Source organism: Tamandua tetradactyla, chromosome 8 (genome assembly GCF_023851605.1).
Source record: "Tamandua tetradactyla isolate mTamTet1 chromosome 8, mTamTet1.pri, whole genome shotgun sequence".
Classification (NCBI taxonomy): domain Eukaryota; kingdom Metazoa; phylum Chordata; class Mammalia; order Pilosa; family Myrmecophagidae; genus Tamandua; species Tamandua tetradactyla.
In genome coordinates, this window is record NC_135334.1 from 92,377,211 (window position 1) to 92,396,557 (window position 19,347).

Below are 19,347 nucleotides of genomic sequence, written 5' to 3' on the forward strand. Positions count from 1 at the left end.
CAACATTATTAACTGAGATAACCACATAAGCATTGTAGCCATGTACTCCACACAATAGGTGTGTGTACTACACTTATTTATTGTCTTCTGTTCTATTACACCAGGGAGCCTGAATCGTATTGTGCTGGGCATGGCTTAACTCCAGCTCTACAGGGAGACCCCCAAAAGCTTGGATGGCATTTTTTCTGGCCACTGCAAATACGTGCACAGCTCTGAATATCTGAACTCAACAGGCATTCAGATATTCCTGATGGTCAGGTATACGCCAGCCGTTTTAATTCACTGGGGTCACTGTGGATAGGTATGATGGAAATGTATATTTTCAGATAATTCCTCAGAAAGAGTGACTAGAAGCAGCATGGCGATAAACAAGGACATTGAGTGGTCCCTGGACAGGAGTCAGAGTACACAAGGCCCTTCCCTCTGCCCTGGGGCCCTCAGGCTGCAGCTCCCCCAGATGCAGAGAAGCACCTCTCAGTGGCTGACTGGCTGCTCAGGCAGAGTCCCAAGGACAGAATATCACTGAGTTCACCCAATTACAGTTCACCTAACTAAATTTCATTCAACTATTGTTTTCTGAGCACCTGCTTATTTCAAGCACTGTTCTAGGCACTTGAATAAAACAGATCTGTTCCCTGTCTTCATAGAGATTGAATTCTAGCAGGGAGAAACCAATAAACAAATCAAAATATAACACATTTTATCAAGTCAACCACAATTAAGGAAAAGAAAATAAGGCTAAGGGAATAGAGTATGATGGGAAAGAGGAGTCACAAAAGGCCACGCCAAAAAGGTGACATATGAAGAAAAGGAGGGAGCAAGCCATGGGAATGTCTGAAGAAAAGCATTCCAGGAAGAAAGAACTACAAGTGCAGAGGCCCTAAAACTGGCTGTGCTTCACATGTTTGAGGAACAGCAAGGAAGCCCAGTGGCTAGAGTGGAGAGAACAGGAGGAAATGAGGTCGGATAGGGGGTGGGGTGGGGTGGGGTGGGACCAGGCTACATAGGCCCTTGTGGCCCACTGTAAGGATGGATTCCACTTGGTTGAGATAGGAGTTTTTAGATGGCTGAAGCTGAGGGAAAACATGATCCAATTTCCATAGAAAAATTGGATCTGCAATAGTCCAGGCAACAGATGACAGTGGTGTGGACTAGGGCGGTCGCAGTGGAGGTCATGAGAATGGTTTGATTCTAAGTATATTACAAAGTAGAGCCAAAAGGGCTGTGTTTTGTTTTGTTTCCAACAGGATTTTTAAAGTTCCCTGGAAATGTACCTGATGCCAGGCAGTCCTGGACACTGCCAACTGCTTGCACTGGACAGACCAAAGGACCAACTGCATCAGGTGCACTGAGCTCCAGCCTGCACCTGCAAGTGTGGAAGGTGCCTCCCTGCAGATCCCCAGGCAGGAAGGAATGCAACTTGCTTGTGTGGACGAGGGGTGGGAAGCCCTCAGATCAGGCGGGGAGGGTCCTCTTCCGGCAAGCATCACCACCTTCCTCCCTTACCCCCTGGGCAAACTGGGCTCCTAGCTTTTTTGGGGGGGGGGGGGGGGCGATGCATGGTCCTGGACTCGAAACCAGGTCTCCCACATGGAAGGTGAGCATTTTATCACTGAACCACCCGTGCCTCCATGCTTCCAGCTTTTTAATATGGAAGAAGAAACTCCTTTCTAAGGAAGTCCAGTAAGGCGGCTTGGCGATCTGGGGGTCGAATCTTAGCTCTCCTACTGCCTGTGTGATTCTAGGAAACCATTTGACTCTGGGGCTCAATTCCACATGTGTAAATGAGAATCCAAATATATTCCCCACTGGGTTCTTGTGAGGGGCAGGTGAACTAATACACTACCACGCTATGCATATCTGGCCAACAGGCTTGGAATAATCAGAATTTGTCCACCACTTCCTAGCTATGGGACCTTGGACTTACAGCCTCCCTGAGCCTCTGTTCCTTTATCTATAAAGGGGATAAAAATACCTCCAAGGGCTACTGTGAAGATTAGAGTAAATAATGTATGAAACGTGGTGGGCTCACAAAACTGCCTCAATGAATATGAAATTCCCTGGAAGCTTCTACATGACGTTTGATCTGATCCTAATGAATCCTCTTCCATGCCATTACCTCATCCCTGCCAACTCCATCCACCTTTCCCACCAGCCCACCATGTAAGGATACCCAAGTGTGGCTAGACAGAGAGATGCTGAAGCAGCAGGCCGGCCCACACTTCCCTGCTCCTGTGTGGCCCAAGCCCCAGCAATGCAAAGGTGGGCTCAGGCTCCAGCCCACCAGCTGTCAGTCTGCTGTGGACACGTCTGCTTGCTCCATTCCTGCAGATCCTCCTGCGGGTAGCACTGATCTCTCAGGGCCACTGGGAAGAGGCAGTGAGCAGTGTAGGCCTGTACACAGTAAGTGCCGAATAAGAGGCAGTCATGTGGTTAAAAAAACAAGCCTGGGACACTGCCGCCATTATTGTTTCTGGGAACCCTTTCTGACACTGAGTTGCAGACCAGAAAGACATACCAGATACAGTGGCATTAGACAGTTCCACTTCACACACTTGCAAGTGTCATTTTGACACAGGTTCTGTCATACCCACAACCTCAGTTAAAGTTTAATAGTCCTTCACAAGGACCTGAGCAGAGCCTGCATATAAATTATCAGCCAAGGGCATAAGTCCTAAAGGGCTCAGAGAAATCAGGAGACTAAAGGAAAATAAGGCAGCAAGCCTAAGTGAAAAGAGAAAACCTCCATTGCTCCTCTTTTCTACTATCTCTGGGTGGGATTTAAGGGTGCTGGGGAGTAGGGGGCTGGCAAACAAGGGAGAGCCAGGGTGCTAGCAGCAGTCAAATAATGACATTTGTGTGGAATTTCAGTAAAGTGTGGGGATTACAAGTCTAAATATAAAAAGTTATTTCTCCTCAAAGTTTTCTTCAACTGGAGCCAATACATACGCCGGTTTCATTAACTCAAATCCACATTCTTTCCTTTACTTTTGAGAAACGTCAGCAGCTCCCACAGCCCCCCCGGAAGGGCCGGGAGAACAGGGTCTGGATGCCGCACTCCTCTGTCACTGCAGCAGGACCAAGGGCACGAGGTGACAATACATGCGTAGATCCAACAGAGCAGGGAGGATGGACGAGGCACGGGTAGGAAGGTAGCCTCAGCAGCTGCCCCTTAGGAGGCCGTTTGAGGACAGGTGGTCAGAAGGTGGCTCCTGCACTTCCAGAGGGTCAGGCTTTAACTAGGCCACCCTGGACACTCACACCACCCACTCTTTGTCTCCATCCCTTCCTATTTTAAGGCAGGAATGCAGCCAGGCACGGAGTGGGTTACCTGCCTTCTCATTTGGAAGCCAAACCCTCACCTGCCAGGCAGGGCCAAAGGCTCCAACCTACTTAGTCCAGCCCCACCCCTGTGGACTCTCAGAATGACCACTACACCATCCCACCCCACCCACTCCCAGCATTTTCTACTTTTCTACTACAACTGGGGTGGGACCCCAGTCTCACCTCTGCTGAAGCCCCTTCCCTGGATTTCTACCACCCTCAGGAAAAGGCCCAACCCTAAGGATCCATTCCACAGCCTCCTCTCCCAGTGTCCTTGAACATGTCACACTCTCACACAGCTCTGCCCAAACTGCTTCCTCTCCCCGGACACCCCAACCCCCTTTTGTCAACCAAACAAGTCCATGCTTGTTTTTAAAGATCCAGCTCAGGCTTCCCCCATCTTTCCCCCCCAGGAAACCTTCCCTGCCACACCTCTTCTGTGCCCCGCAGTCCCTCGGCTTCAGTACCTTCTAGCTGTCTACATGTCTGTCACCAGGCAATTTGAGTACACCAGTGGTGCTTTGATGCATTTAAAAACTATATTCATTGGGGCAGTGCGCGGTGGCTCAGTGACAGAATTTTCACCTGCCATGCCAGAGACCCGGGTTCAATTCCAGGTGCCTGCCCATGCAAAAAAGAAAGAACAAATATATTAATTGAATGCCTACTAGGTGTCAGATATTTCCTGGGAGCCAGTAGCATAGCAGTGAACACCACAGGCAAAATGCGGCCCTCAGAACTGCCTGAAAATGTAGAGCTGTGTTCCAGTAGCCATGTTTCTTGAAGATGATTATATAATGATAGAGCTTTCATAATGTGACTGCGTGATTGTGAAATCCTTGTGTCTGATGCTCCTTTTATCTACTTTATCAACAGATGAGTAAAACATTTGGAATAAAAATAAATAATACGGGGGAACAAATGTTAAAACAAATAGATTGAAATACTAATGATCAATGAAAGGGAGGGGTAAGGGGTATGGTATGTATGAATTTTTTTCTGTTGTCTTTTTATTTCTTTTTCTGAATTGATGCAAATGTTCCAAGAAATGATCATGATGATGAATATGCAACTATGTGATGATATTGTGAATTCCTGATTATATATGTAGAATGGAATGATCATATGTTAAAAAAAAAATGCAGCCCCCAGGAACCTAATAGTCTAGTGCTATTAATAACCAACACACACACAGTACTTCTGTATTTAAGACCATGCTGAGTACTTTAATTCATTTAACCTCCTTGGCAATTAGTATTATTCCCATTTTACAGACGAGGAAACTGAGGCTCTAGAATAAACAACTTGCTCAGGATAACACCACAAACTAGGAAGTGGCAGGGCTGAGATTTGCACACCGGCAAGACAGGGCCAGAGCCCAAGACCCTAATCACTTGACCATTCTTTCTTTCAATACGATTTTCTTTACTCTGCTTTTTACTCTTTCTGGCATCCACAGCACCCGGCCCAGTGCTTGGCATACATGAAGTGTTCAGTAAAAATCTGCTAAAGGAAGGAACTCCTGGATGATGAATGCTGGCCCCGCTATCCAACTTCCACTCCTCTCTTCCCCATCCAACCCCAGCTCACAAGACACCCTCTGACTTCTAGCCCCTGAATTGTTCCCTTCAAGCTGCTCCTCTCTTGCTGTGCCTGCAGCACTTATCCTGACACTTAATCATACACCACCTGACCATCCTATCACCTGGGTGCTGTGTGGACCTCTTGCTTCGCCAGCTCCCTGGGCTCCCTGATATCCCCTAGAGCATAACAAACTTGATGCCAAGTATGCAATAAAATGGATAAAGACAATGCTGAGCTGAATCTGCCCTCCCTTCTCCAGTCCTCCATTGTCACTGGAGCTATTTCCCCCTTACCCATGAAAAGAGAGCCAACGCTCAGGTCAGACATGACTTCAGGGGCAACTATATTCAAATTGCCTAAATCCCAATGCTATAACAGCAGTGGTTTGAAACAGCAAGTGAAGTTAGATGTTTGTAAGTCTCTGGAGCCCATCAGGATGTTCAATGCCTCTATTAGAAAACCCCCATAACTGAGACTCTGAGCTAGCTGCACAGAATATACAGGTACCCTCGGCAAATACCAGAAAACAAGCGTGCCTACAGGATGCTAGTCAAAGAACTGAATACGTTTGGACCAGCACAACCATTACAGGGGAGAAAAAAAACAAAATTGTGTTAGAAATAATTACTAAGATGTATTGTGCCTATAGTATGTTCTGGGCAATAAGCACTTTTACAGTATTATCTCATTTAATCATTGGCAAAAAACCAATGAGGCAGATATCAGCATTTGCCCCACTTTACACAGGTCTGGCTCCAAGCTGGTGTGCGCCTCACCACTCTATAGTTGGCCCATCCAGCGTGTGGAGCAGCTGAGGGGTGAGTCCAGTCAGAAGGTCTCAACATCAGAGCCAGCAGTCTGTCAGGGAGGCAGCCCCTCCAGCTATGACCTCTGACACTGCACACCATGCAGGCAGGACTTGCCAATGGAAAGGAGCCACAGCACAGCCCCCTACCGCCTCGGGGAAAATAGGCCTGAGACCACACCCAGCTTCAGAAAGGTTCCACCTGTACAGGAAGGGGAGAGCCAGGGAAACCTTATCAACATTCCTGTGGAGCAACTCAAGAACATAAAGTCCTCAGCAGGATGGTCTCCTGGGCCATAGAATGCTTAACATTATTTAAAAACTGAACCTCAGAGCAGCTTTCTGCTCTGCAGATGTCAGCCAGGTCCCAGACCCACAGCAGCTCTTTTCACATCACACATGCACACTGGTTTGTGGATGGCAGGACCGAGAGGCATTCTCCGGCCCCGAGGCTCTGCTTCTGGGCCTAGGATGCCTTCACTCCCTCCCCAGACATCACTGAGCCCATTTCAGCATGACCCTCCCAGTGCCCCGAGGCACCTGTGGGCACAGAAACTCCAGCCACCTTCTCCCTGCTTCACCCACAGCCCACCTCCCCCTCCTCCCACCCCAAACATCCAAAGTCCACGTTACTCCAGACGCTGAGCAGTAAACCTGGAGGCTATAGGAAAGCGCTGGAATGAGGTTTCTACACGAACTCTCCCCAAAATGCCAAACTAACAGCTTTGGAGAGGAGTTTATTTTAAAATATTCTTTCCATTTTGCCAAGCAAGGGCCAAAGAGACCGTGATGACCCCAAATAAGGGCCCCTGGGGTTGCTCTGGCTCTGCCACCTAACACCTGGGCACCTCCTTTGGCCCACCACGCTCTTCTGTAAAGTGAGGTCACTCATACCTACCTTATAGGGCACTAAATGGGTCTGTGTCTGTTAAGCCTTAAAATAGTGGCTACACAAAGTAAGCACTTCTAAAGCAAATAATTAAGGACTCAACAAAAGCAATTAGTTTCTTAATGTGTCAGTCCCTCTCCCTAGTACTTAACTTACCAGCATCCCCAAGCCAAGCAAAATCCAACTCAGTCCTTAAAGAAAAAGAGAAATTCTCAAACCTTTCCACTGACTCCAGGGGCCACAAGCATGACCTAGGACCTCCCTTCTCCAAACAGCAGCCTTGAAACCCCAGCAAGATCACCCCACAACACAATTATTATACCTTAAGTCACTGGACTCCTCAGCATGTGGGGCTTTTTAAATAAAAAGAGTGTACTTCGGGTTCTAATTTAAATATCTACCTATTCACAGAATAGGAAGTCAATTACTTTCCTCTCCCCAAAAGAATTAATATCCCCCCCTGAGTTTTAGGAACCATCTGGTGCCAAACACACAAACATGTCTATGCATTTGCAGGTGAGAAGGGTTGAGAAAAATTCAAAGCAGAGGCCCACTGAGCACTCGCCTGCTCCCACCCACACACCAAAGCTAAAAAAAATGTATAAATATTCAAAACCTTGGTAAGTGGATGTAATTTCAGTTACCACAGATTCCATTTAGAAATGCGTTAATGGGTACAGCGATTATAGACATTTAGCTCCACAATATTCATCTCTCTCTCTCTTTTTTTAAATCCCAGGTCAAAATACGTCGAGAAAAAAATCTTTCAGAATGCATTATTGGGCAGGGAAAGGAATAATCTTCTCTCCCCAGGACGCTGGCCAGTGACTCTGTGTCCCTCCTCACGCCCTCATCTTACAAATCCACTTCACTTCAAACTCCAGTTAACCCTCATTTCTCATGTCAGCCAGTTTCGGGAAGGTCATGCCAATGTCAACTCAAACCACACCTAATTGGTTGAGCAGCGACTCTGCGCCTGACACTGTTCCCAGGGAGCTGATGGACTGTTCATGGTGCTGAATCACAATTCTGCCCCCACCCAACCATCTCCCCCAGGACCAGCTCAGGGAAGTCTGCAAGGACAGACACCTCGATGACTTGCTCATTGTTATCACTGTCTGGTGGGACAAGCACATTTATTCTGTAACACAGTGGGAGCACTTCCATCTCTCAATTTAATTATGGCTTGCTTGCCTTCCCTGACATCACTCACTCAAAACAGCTCATCACCCCAGTCCCTCCCCTGACCCCACCAGAATCTCCAAGAAGGTGTGGGTTCTGAACTGTAGAGGTGCCCACTATGCCCAGGGAGAAGACACAGTCCCCATTCCTGGGACATTCACAAGAACAGTCCCTCTACCTCCCTTGGGGACCAACAGCCTCATGTAGGCAGCAGTAATTGGGGCATATTCCCAGCCTCCACTGAGGAAACCAGAGCTGAGCAGGGAACCTGGCTCCCCAGGAGATATTTGGGTTACAGGTGGGCACTAAGAGGCAGCTGTACCCTACTGATATTTTCTCAAGGCCTATCACACAACTTAATCCAACCAATTTTGACGTCTTATCTCCAGTGAATTTTCATTCACTGGGACTCACAATGCCTGAGCACCTACCACGTGCCAGAAGGTGTGCTAGGAGCCTCACCCAGACCATCTCACTTAATTCTCAAATAACACAATGGAGGAAAGTAGCATTATCTCTATTTTACAGATAGGGAAGCCGAAGCCCAGAGATGTTTTTATTTTGAGTATCCAGAAGAACTACCTGGAAGCTTATAAGAAATGATGCAGTCCCACCTCCTAAGGCTCTGATGCAGCATCCTAAATCACTGCTCTGGTCCATACGTACCTCACTGCACCTCATAAGGCACGCTGAGATAGATCCAGGGCTTTTGCCTCCAAAAAAAGTTATATGCTTTGCCAGACAGTGTAACCTCTAATGCTAACACCTGGCAACCCTCTCCTTTGGGAGTGGGGATGGGGAATAGATGGTGAGTGAAAAATAAAACAGCACATTTGGAAAATGTATTGGATTATATACACAAGAAACCTATTCATTTTTCCTCTGGTTGGACACAGCCTCATGGGGCTCTGAGGATGAGAAACCATTTCTTTCATATTTAGCACCAACCATTTAGTGTCCAGCTTCCTTTTCAAGATAAGTTTCAATAAGAAAGCACAATTCTCCCTCTGGCTATCCCGATCTTAGGAGATTTTCCCAAAGAGAACAAACCACAACTCCTCTGCAGCATGTGACACATTTCACCTTAGGAAGGGGCATCCTGTATAGTAGCAGTGATAATCATTCATTCTTATGGAACAGGTACAATTTGCCAGACACTGTACTAAGGAGGTAGATATTGTCATTGCCCCATTTTACAGATGTAGAAACTGAGACACAGAGAGGTGGAAGTGAACTATCCAACCTGGCATCAAGCTCGAGAATCCATGTTTATAATCACCAAGCCATGCCACCCCGAGACACAAAGTTGGGAGAACCCCTAGGGTGGTATCTCTGATAACATCCCTCTGCTGAACCAAGATATTGGTGAAAGATTTTATTCAGAGCCAGGCCCTACTCCTCGACTCAGCACCAGCCTCTTCAGATGCAGACTTTTAAGTCACACCCTCTCCAAAGCACATCCATGCACACACAGACACATGCACACTCTGACCCTCATCTTTGCCCCCCAGCTCCTTGCAGTTCTTCCAGTTCCCTCTGGCCTCTCCCACCTTGGGCTGCCCACTGCTCTGCTCCACAAATGCCTGGCCTTTCTCACACTCACCCTCAAAAGCTCTCCTAACGCTAGGGCTGCTCCACACAGGACTTCCCACCTTAGTCACCCATACTGAAACTGTCCATGTGTCCCTCTCCTCCTTCCCTTGGACTGGGAACTGCTGGAGGGCAGGGACGGTGAGCTCTGTTTCTCTCCACAGCATCCAGTGTGGAGACTGACATATAGAAGTAGATGCTTAAATTAGAATCTGGTTAACGGATAAATCCCTATCTGAAAGCCATTCTGCCACTGCTTAAACTGCTCCTCCAATAAGGCAGTCACCATTTCCCAAGGTTGTCCATTGGTTCCAACTGTAGACAAGTATGGTCGACCGAGTTTGCAAGCAGGGAGGATATGTTAGTGCATTAACCTAAACCTTTGCTTTGGCTCTACTCCTCCTGGGAAGGGGATGTCCCCCTCTTCACCCTAGGGAAGAGAACACAGAAGGCTCTTCTGCCAGGGGCCTGGGTGCAGGGCTGGGATGGGACTTCATCCCCCAAACATACTGCCCACCCCAGCTGCGATGCAGAGTGTGTTCCAGGGAGGCACAGGAGGTAGCCAGCAGCCCTTGGAAGAGACTTAGGCTAATTCTAAGCTGTCAGACCACGAAAGGGTGAGGGCTCTGTCTTGGCAGGAAAAGCCCTGAAAAACCCTGAGAACATTTGCTGTGACGTTGGAAATGCTCTTCTGGCAGAACCTGAAAGAGACATTCTGGCTCTAAGCAGGCTTAAGAGGCTCATCAGCCCCTAAGCTGTGGTCAGCTGACATCTGTGGTGCGGGGAGGGGGTGGCGCTCCAGCTGGAGGAGACCCAATTCCCAAGAGCACGAGAGACCCACCCACCATCCCACCTGGGGATCATCCACCCCACCCCTCACTCTTCTACCCTGTGGGGGATTTTCTGAGCGTGGCCCAAGAGAGGCTCTGCCTCTGGGGGTCATCGGGGACTGTGTAGGTGACCGGTTTGGAAAATCTCTGTGGAGCATTCAGAAGAGATGGAGGGGTAAAGGGAGTCCAAGTCCTTGCTAGTAGAAATACCAAGGACTTGGGAGCCAAGAAGAGTCTAGTTTAAGTTCCATCTACCCTCTGATGCTCTGGCCTTAGGCAAATCTTTTAATACCCCTCCCCAGCTTTAACTGTCTTATCTTTAAAATGAGGACAATAAAAAGATCTGCCTCTAAAAGAATGTATGTATTTTTCAACTATGAAGTATCACTGACCCCTGTGACCTAGCACATAGTAAGTTTGTCCTTCAGTGGTCAGAGCTGATAACCACGTGGCTGCCCAGATTAAGGAATGGACATCTGTAAAATCCTCGAAATGCCCAGGAAAGAGGTGCAGCAGGCACCCCAGGAGCAGTTTTCATACCTTATTACCCGGGGCTCTCCATCCTCAACCCCGACAGCCTGGAAAAGCTTACCCGTAGCCTTGGGACAGCACCAGACCTCTTGATGAACAAGGTTATATGATGTTGTTTTAATTAACTCTTTATTCAAGAATAATTTCAGACTTACAGAAAAGTTGCAAAAATAAGAAGAGTATAAACGACACCCATATATCCTTCCTCCAGATTCAACTACTGTTGACCTTTTGCCCCATGTGCTCTATCATCCATGCCCTATCCCCTGACACACACACACAGGCACACACACACACACAATTTCTTCTGGAACCATTTAAGAGAAAATTGAATCCATCATGGGCTTTTACTCCCAAATACGTTAGTGTGTATTTCCCAATAATAAAGCTATTCTTTTAATAACTATAGTGGTTATACAATTTTTATTGGGTCAAAGCAATTTCTAAATTGAGCCCCACAGTCTGTACGTTCTTGACCTAGACAGCTCCAGTTCAAGGGCAACGGTTTCTGCAGTGGCAGCCAAATGTGTTTAGGACTCTGACTTCTGTCTCTGCCGTCCTGTCCCCCTGAACCTCCCCCCACCCTCCCCCCACAGCTATGTGGATGCACTGAATACGAACTCACCTTTTGGGGGCATTAACTATATGCCAGGTACTGTGCTAAACCCTTTCCATCAATTAACTCACACAATCCTCACATCTATCCTCATTTCACTGGGGAGGAAGTGAGGCTTAAAGAGAGAGGTAACTTGCAAGGTTAAGGGGATGCAGGTGGTGGAGTCAAAATTGGCACCTATGTAGTCCGATTAGTGCCCATGAGTTTAGCCACTGCCTCTTTACACACGCTACCACCCACACACACGATCTCTAACCATTTTCTGCATGATGAAGCGGAATGGCTTTGCTTTGGGCTTCAAGAAAACCCAAGTTTGCTGTCCTGGCCAGCAACCAGGAAACCATGAGCAGGCTGGAAGCCAGAGTGAGGTGACCTGGCACAACTAAGCCCAAGGAAAGATGATCTGTGGTCACAAAAGCTACAGATATTGTTTTCCTCAAGGTCTATTATATATTCCACTTTGGACATATAGGGCTCAGAGAAGCAGGAAGGCCACTAGACTCTCTCCATACTTCCCTGTCACCTGAGACTTAACAGGGAAGTAGTAACCTCAGTGTACATGCTACTCTTTAGAGAAAAACAAATTCATACACAAAAGAGGCTACATCTTTTTAAAGTATTGATCTTAACAGAAGCTAGGGGAGGAGATTTTTAAATGAATTAAATTGAGAGTAAAGTCCACAAGAATTCTGGTGACATTTTCTGCCATCCCGTCTCTCCTGGGTGAGTTGGCCTTCACTCCCTTCTGTCATTAGAGCTTTGGTTGAAAAGTCTGAGGGAACATCTTCATGTATCTTGCTTGAACACTAAAAAGGCTGAACTAACAGAGCATGTGACTGTAAGGAAGTCTCTTTAACTCTCTGTGCTGGTTTGAAAGGATTATGTGCCCTAGAAAAGCCATGTTTTAATCCTGTTCCATCTTGTGGAGGCAGCTGTTTCTTTTAATGCCTAGTCAATACTGTAGGTTGGAAACTTGAGTAGATTGTCTCCACGGAGATGTGACACACCCAATTGTGGATACTAACCTTTGATTAGAGAGAGCTGTGACTCCACCCATTCCAGGTGGGTCTTGGTTAATTTACTGGAACCCTTTAAAAGAGGAAACATTTAGGAGATGGCGACAGAGCCACAGGAACCACGAGAGCCCACGCAGCCAGACACCTTTGTCGATGAAGAAGGAAAATGCCCCCTGGGAGAGCTTCATGAAGCAAGAAGCCTGGAGAAAAAGCTAGTAGACATCTCCATGTTCACCATGTGTCTTTTCAGCTCAGAGAAATACCCTGAACTTCGTCAACCTTTCTTGAATGAAGGTACCTCTTGTTGCTGCCTTAATTTGGACATTTTTATAGACTTCCTTTAATTGGGACATTTTCACGGCCTTAGAACTGTAAACTTGCAACTTAATAAATTCCCCCTTTTAAAAGCCATTCCATTTCTGGTATATCGCATTCTGGCAGCTTGCAACTAAGCCCAAATTCTACATAAAAAGTTATGATAATTGTGAGGCTCAAGCCAGATAATGTTTATGAAGCACTCTACAAACAGTAAGACATTAACACAAAAAACTTCTCATTCAGAAAAACAAAAAGTAAATGTTTTGACAGCCACTTAAAAACAGCAAGCAAATGAAACCACATTCCTCCAGTTTTCCCCTCTGCCAGTATTTACTTAAGACACCATGCCAGTTTACTGAGATGCTGCTATCTTATGCTAAGAAAAAAGATTCACACCCATGTTCTCTGCTGAAGAGACAGAAAACTGGAGCAGGCACCCCATTAAATCACCAAATATTCCATATCTCAACAGTCTTCCTTCTCCAAAGTCCTCGATTTAGGGAACCTAAAACTTACTCCCATGGATAACAAAAAAAGAATGGAAAGATGCCATGAATGTCCAAGAAACTTACATGCAGCCTCTTCAGGCACACAGCACCACAAACCGGAGTTCATGCCTCTCCTCCACCAGCCAGCATCTGTCCTTTCTCTAACACATGCTTCTCCTGTGAGGAAAATGTCTGTGAAGCAACTTGCAACCGTTTTTCTTAAAAAGGTTTTCCCAGACCTTTTCTGAGATGGTTTTAAGACCACAGTACAAATTATATCTCTTAATCCTTCCTTCAGCTTTCTACATAACACCAACTCTCGTTCCTTTCTCATAGAACCTAATATTTAAATCAACGAACCAGCCAGCTTTCACCCTTGATAAAACAACCAGGAAATGAAATGTAAAGTGTAGGGTTATGCCAAAACTTGCCATGCTGGGAAAGTTAACCTTTTCTTAACCTTCAACAACAAGAGCTCTCAGAATGTTTTAAATATATGTAAGCTGCTAGTTTTCCAAAAATACTTTGTGGGATGGTTGCTTTCTGGTTCGAAATAAAGTTTGTGGGACTGTTGTTCCCAGCAACACCTTGGTCAGAAAGATGACAAATAAAGGAACTAAGAGGCTGAGACGCTATAAGACAAATGTCACTAACATGACGTTTGACATTTGTCTGGGGAGGGAAACGTGGCAGATAAAACAGATCCCGTAGGACGGCCTTGAGTGACAGTGTAATTAAACCTCAAAAGGGCAGCTTCCTGGGCCATCCAGTACTCACTGGCTTTCCTGAAGGGCCTTTTGGTTGGTTCCTAAGGCCAGTTAGGAATCCAGAAGCCCTACTTGGACATTCTGACACACACAGTTCAGCCTCACTCTCCAATTCCTCCTTTCTCCCTTTAATTTCAGACTAGAGAATGGATTTGCTGAACCACAAGCACACCCCCTACACACCTGGCATTATCTTCAGAAGAATGACCCACCTTAAGGGGACTTGGACCCTTGGCTCGTGCCAGTCCTGACACCCAGACTCTCCAGACAGGTTCTCAGTCACCCACTCCCCTGCTTATACGGCTGAGGCCAATCAAGGCGGACCTTAACTCATATGGCAGAAGCCTTATAAGCAAAGGAAATTGGATGCAGAAGTAAAATCCACAAATCAAAAGAAGCCAGAAATGAGAGAAGCCGGCCAGGGAGATCACCACGTGATTGCGGGGCGCCGCCACCAGAACACTGCAGGCTCTGGAGAAATCACCGCCTGATGGACACCCTGAGTTCAGACTTCTGCCTTCCAAAACTGTGAGCCAATAAACTCCTGTTGTTTAAGCCCACCAGTGCATGGTATTTGTCATATCAGCCCCCACAAACAAAGACAATTAGGCTATTATGTAATTGCTACTACTATTCTTATTGCCATTAATGACACTATTATTACAATTATTATTATATCTTGCTAGCTGGCTGAGGGGCTCATTGGAAAGTAGAGAAGTCTCAGTGAACAAAAAGTCTTTTTAAAGCGAATGTCAGCACCACCTAGTCTAGAATTGGGAGAAAAAGGTGCAGATTCCGTATATGTTTTGTCCCTCATTAATCCAAAATTGAACCCAAAGTACAGAAACCAAAACTAAAATCCAACTGCCTTAGCTCAAGATTTTCTGCTTCAAGAAATGGACTCTGGAGAGTATTACAGTATCTACTAAATACCAGGAGCAACTAATGCATCCTGAAAACGTCATACAGCGTTTCTGTCCAAAATTCAACTGGAGAAAAAAAATTAGTCATGGCAATTCTTTGTCCCCCTAATTTATGGAGCCATAGTAGAGGAGGCCACAAAAAAAAAAAAAAAAAGAGGAAAAGAAAATCAATCTCAGACATTCAAAAATGCTCACAGCAAATCTGAGAAAGCAAACTGACGCAAAACATTTTTAATGTCAGGAAAAGGAGAACAATTAATTAGTCTCTCAAGAAATTGCCAAGGAAGAAGGCAGAAAATAAAATCAGCTACCACCAGGATCCCTTCCTCCGCACACAGTCTGCCTTTAATGGTAGAGGATGCCCTCACACACTGCTTTCCCCTAGGCCTGGGAGGTTGCAGCGAGGCCCTGGGGGGTAGGGCTTATTAATCACCAGGGACTTTACAAACAGAGTTATCATAGAACAGTCAGCAAGAGAAGAAGGGCGTGAGGCTGCCACAGTGGCTTGAAGTCTGCACACCCCCTCAATAGCCCAGCTCAGGGCCCTTGCCTAATGCTTCATGGAAAAGACAGAAACTATTCTACAGGAACATCCACCACATCTAGGGGCCTCCTTGCACTGGCGCCAGAGCTTGCAGCCTTTCCTCCCATCAAAAGTGCCCTGCACTTGTCTGAGACCAGTAGAGATTTATACTCTGGATCCCATTCTTGCCTCCTCGGGATCTCTAGTCCAGCAATATCTCACCTCTTTTCTGCATCATCACTTTCTTCCTCTCCAGTGGATCATTTCCATCATAACAAAAACATGCTATAGGACCTCCCACTTAAAAAAAAAAAAGGACACACACAAAATCTCCCTTAAACCCAGATCACTTTCCAGATGCTAGATAATACCCCAACTCTACTTCCCCATAAAACTACTTGAAAGATTGGCCTATACATACTGACTCCTTTTCCCCTCTTCATATGTTCTCTTTCACCTACTCCATTCGGGCTTTGCCCTTGAAGCTTCTGTCTGCTCATTCTCCTGAGTTCTCTCCTACCTTCCTACCTTCTCAGTCTCCTTTGCTGGATTTGCCTCTTTTCCTAACTTCCAGATGCTGCCATGTCCCAAGGCTTAAGGTGTCTTCTCTTTTCTGTCTACACTCCCTTCCTAGGTGATTTCCTCCAATCCCCCCTGACCTTGAATATCATCTAAAATACCCACTCAGTCCTCGTTTTGCCACGGTTCAGATACATATATCTACCTGGTATATACACATCTTAAAGGTAACAGGGAAAAATAAGTGCTCATGATTCTCCACCACCTCACACCTGCTCCTCTCCCAAATCTAGGAGTCATCTTACTCTTCTCTTTTCCTTAGAGACTATATCCCATACAGTAGGAAGATCTATAGATTTTACTTCCTAAATGCAAGCTGAACCTGGCCACTTCTCTCCATGTCCAGTGCCATCATCCTCAGTCAAGCCACCATCACCTCTTACCTGAGCTATAGTAACTGTCTCCACTGCTCCCCTGCTTCCCTGCAGTTGCCTACCAACAGTTCAGTCTCTTCACAGAAGGTAGAGTGATCTTTTTAAAATTGCAAATCTAATCATATCACTCCTCTACTTAAAACCCTCCAGTGATTTCTTGCTGGGTTTAGAATACCAAAATCTCCTTACCCTGGATCACAGAGACTTACATCATTATTTCTCTCCTATCTCTGACCTCTTCTCATACCATTCTTTCCCTGTTTGCTGTATTCCAGCCACACTGGCCTTTCTGATCCTTGGACATGAGGCTCTTTGTGCCTTAGGCACTTGCACTGGCTGTTCCCCTTTCCTGGAATGCTTTTCCACCTCAGCATCACTGTCATCCAATTCCACTAAGCTAGAAGTCACTTGCTATCACATACCTTATTTAAATTTTCTGCATGGCAGTTAACACTATCTATTTATTTACTAACTACAAGATTGCAAGCTCCATGAGCACTTGGACCTGGTCTGTTTGGTTCACTTCTGTGGCCCCAACACCTAGAGCTATGATGCTGGTTCATAGGGGGAGTTTAATAAATAACAGTTGACCCACTTATGAGCCCATTTTAACAGAGAGGTTCTGACACCCTCAGCGAACTTCCCCATCTCCCCTTCACAACCCAGCTAGGCAGGAGGACAGGACCACAGCCAGGCCCTAAGTCCTCTCATCCATCAGTGTTTCAACCAACTAACAAGTGTGGGGGTTCCCACTGGAGTCCAAACCCTGGAGGGAAGCTCCGAGATTTTCTGGGACCATTTCAGCTTCAACTGTGCTGTCCCCCTACTCACTAACAATGTTTTCAAGTTGGTGAAAAGGGAATTCTGACTTACTCCCGGAAAGTACTCCCAGTTCCAGTCAGCCCACCGACAAGACCTTTGGCTGGTTTATTCCTTCAATGAACAAACATTTACCGAGTGCCTACTCCATGCCAGGCACTGGGGCAAAGGATCAAAAGCAGTTTCTGCCCTTACGGAGCTCACAAAGGAGCTGACAAAGTAAGAAAAGCTGTAGCTCAGGCGCATGCCCTGGAGCGAGAAGTAAAAGCACTAGTGGCGTTAGAATGTGGACGGCGCGTGAACTTAATGTTCCTCGATCTGATTTCTACACACCCATATCTGCGGTGCTAACCTGCCCGGTGCGGAAACGCTCCAAGGTTTTTGCGGAAAACCTACTGCTTGACTAGCCGAGGCGGGAGTTAAGTGTCGGGTTCAGCGCCGACTAAAAGAGAGGTTTGAGGAATTTTATTGGTTGGTCGGTTGCCCTCCCCACCCCTACCCAATCCCCACAGGCCCGCCAGAGGTGGGGGGAGGGGAAGAGGAACGGTTCCGACTCTTCTCGACGGTCCCAGAAGACAGAGCCAAAGGAGAAGGCCTCTCCAAGCGAAATTCCCTTGGTCGCCTTCTCAGGCTCGGTATCCTGGGCCGAATTTCTTGTTCTACTCTCTCCACCCCGCCCCGCTCCATCCCGGTCCGGGCTCCCACTCCTCTCCGCGCGGACGCGGGCGGGGAGGTGTGTCCGGCCCCTCACACTCAGCTCGCGAATCCCGCCGGATTGCGTGGTCCAGGACGCAGAGTTTGCAGCGCCTGCCCCCGCCCAGACCACCGCGCCGGTCCCACACCGGAGCTGCGGACTCCAGCCCGCCTTCTCCCGGAGCCCGCCACACAGCCCCGGCACACAAAAACACCCGACGCGGGCGGCCGCCGCGCTGTGCGCGCCAACTCGCCCGGCGCCCAGGCGGGGCTAGAAGGAGGGGCAGGGGGCGCCCAGCAGGGACGGCCCGCGCCCCCAGGCGCGCAGGTGCGAGGCGCGGTGAGGCCTCCCCAGACCCCGGCGCCGCAGCCGCGCCCCCACTCACTCACTCGATGAAGTAGCTGGCGCCCTCCTCCGTGAAGCCCTCCTCCCAGCCGCGGGGCAGGTCTGCGGAAACGTGAGAAAACTCGGGTCAAACTCGGGTAGACGCGACGCGCGGCTCCCGAGAGCGCCCACCCCGCCGGCCCGTAGCCCACCTGAGCGGATCATGTGGCCCGAGTTGACGGGCTCCCCGGTGCGCGGGTGCAGCCAGGTCGTGCAGCGGAGCTGGTCACTGTGGGGAGAGAGGTGCACCTGTTAGCGCCGCCACCGCCCGCGGGCCCGCACGCTCAGCAGCCCGCCCTGCCCACATCCCGCATCCCCGCGCCGTACTTGATAAAGAAGACGCGGCCGTCCCGGCATACGCCGTAGGACCAGTGTTCAGGTAAAGTGTCCCGTCCGACCGCCGCCGCCGCCATGTTCCCCAAGCGCGGAGCCGCTGCCGCCGCCGCCGCCGCGGGGCGGGGAGGAGGCAGGGGAGGGGGCGGCGGGGGCGGAGGGGGCGGCGGGCAGGCGGGCTGGGCCTGCGCTGGCCCCTGCAGCTCCCCAGAGCGCTCCATCGCCTCGCGGGCTCCTCGCGGCGCGAGCGCGCGTTAAGCTTCGGGGCGCCTGGAGTTCCGGCCCGGCCCCAGGAGTTCGCTGCCGCACGGGACGACCAGAGCGCTGCGGCCGCGGCCTTTGTCCCCGCGCCTTCCCCGCCCCCACCCCGCCCGCCCGGGCGCGCCCGCCTCGCGCCCCTTTGCCCCGAGGCCCCGGCCGGATTGGAGGTGTGTTGCTGATGGAAGTGCCGACAGCCTGAGGACCCGCGGCTAGACCTGACAAACTCTGGGAACAGTCGCGCACCCCATGTACCCCAGTAAACACCTCGTGAATCCCACGGCAGAATTTCTCTCCCCCAGGAACTGTGCTTCTTTGTGAACCTCACAATCCTAAACGGTCACTTCCATTTGCCGTGACTCAGTTACTTCCTCGGTAAAACGAAGTTTATCATCAGGACTACACGGAATTGTTGCATCGATTACACGAGATAACAGTGGTATGAAGTGCTTACTTACACCCTAGCACCTAGTAGCTGCTCTAGTAACGCCTGGCTGCATCCGCGCACCTGGGAGACGGA

The 19,347-nt window shown here is 48.4% G+C and overlaps 1 protein-coding gene across 5 annotated transcripts in view; it reads right to left on the reverse strand.

The window, feature by feature from the left end:
* The window catches only part of PLEKHA7 (pleckstrin homology domain containing A7), a 226,942-nt gene extending 208,273 nt beyond the window's left edge, over window positions 1–18,669 (reverse strand). For 4 of the 5 annotated variants that reach the window (XM_077114128.1, XM_077114124.1, XM_077114125.1 and 1 more), the window contains exons 1-3: window positions 18,564–18,669; window positions 18,389–18,465; window positions 18,242–18,299 (exon numbers count right to left, since the gene is read on the reverse strand). In XM_077114128.1, coding sequence (XP_076970243.1) covers window positions 18,242–18,299; window positions 18,389–18,465; window positions 18,564–18,649 — 221 coding nt within the window. In that variant the 5' untranslated portion in view covers window positions 18,650–18,669. Of the gene's footprint in view, window positions 1–13,257; window positions 14,959–18,241; window positions 18,300–18,388; window positions 18,466–18,563 lie in introns of those variants that run through there. The other variant, XM_077114127.1, reaches the window with a different exon arrangement.
* Window positions 18,670–19,347: the final 678 nt, after the last annotated feature.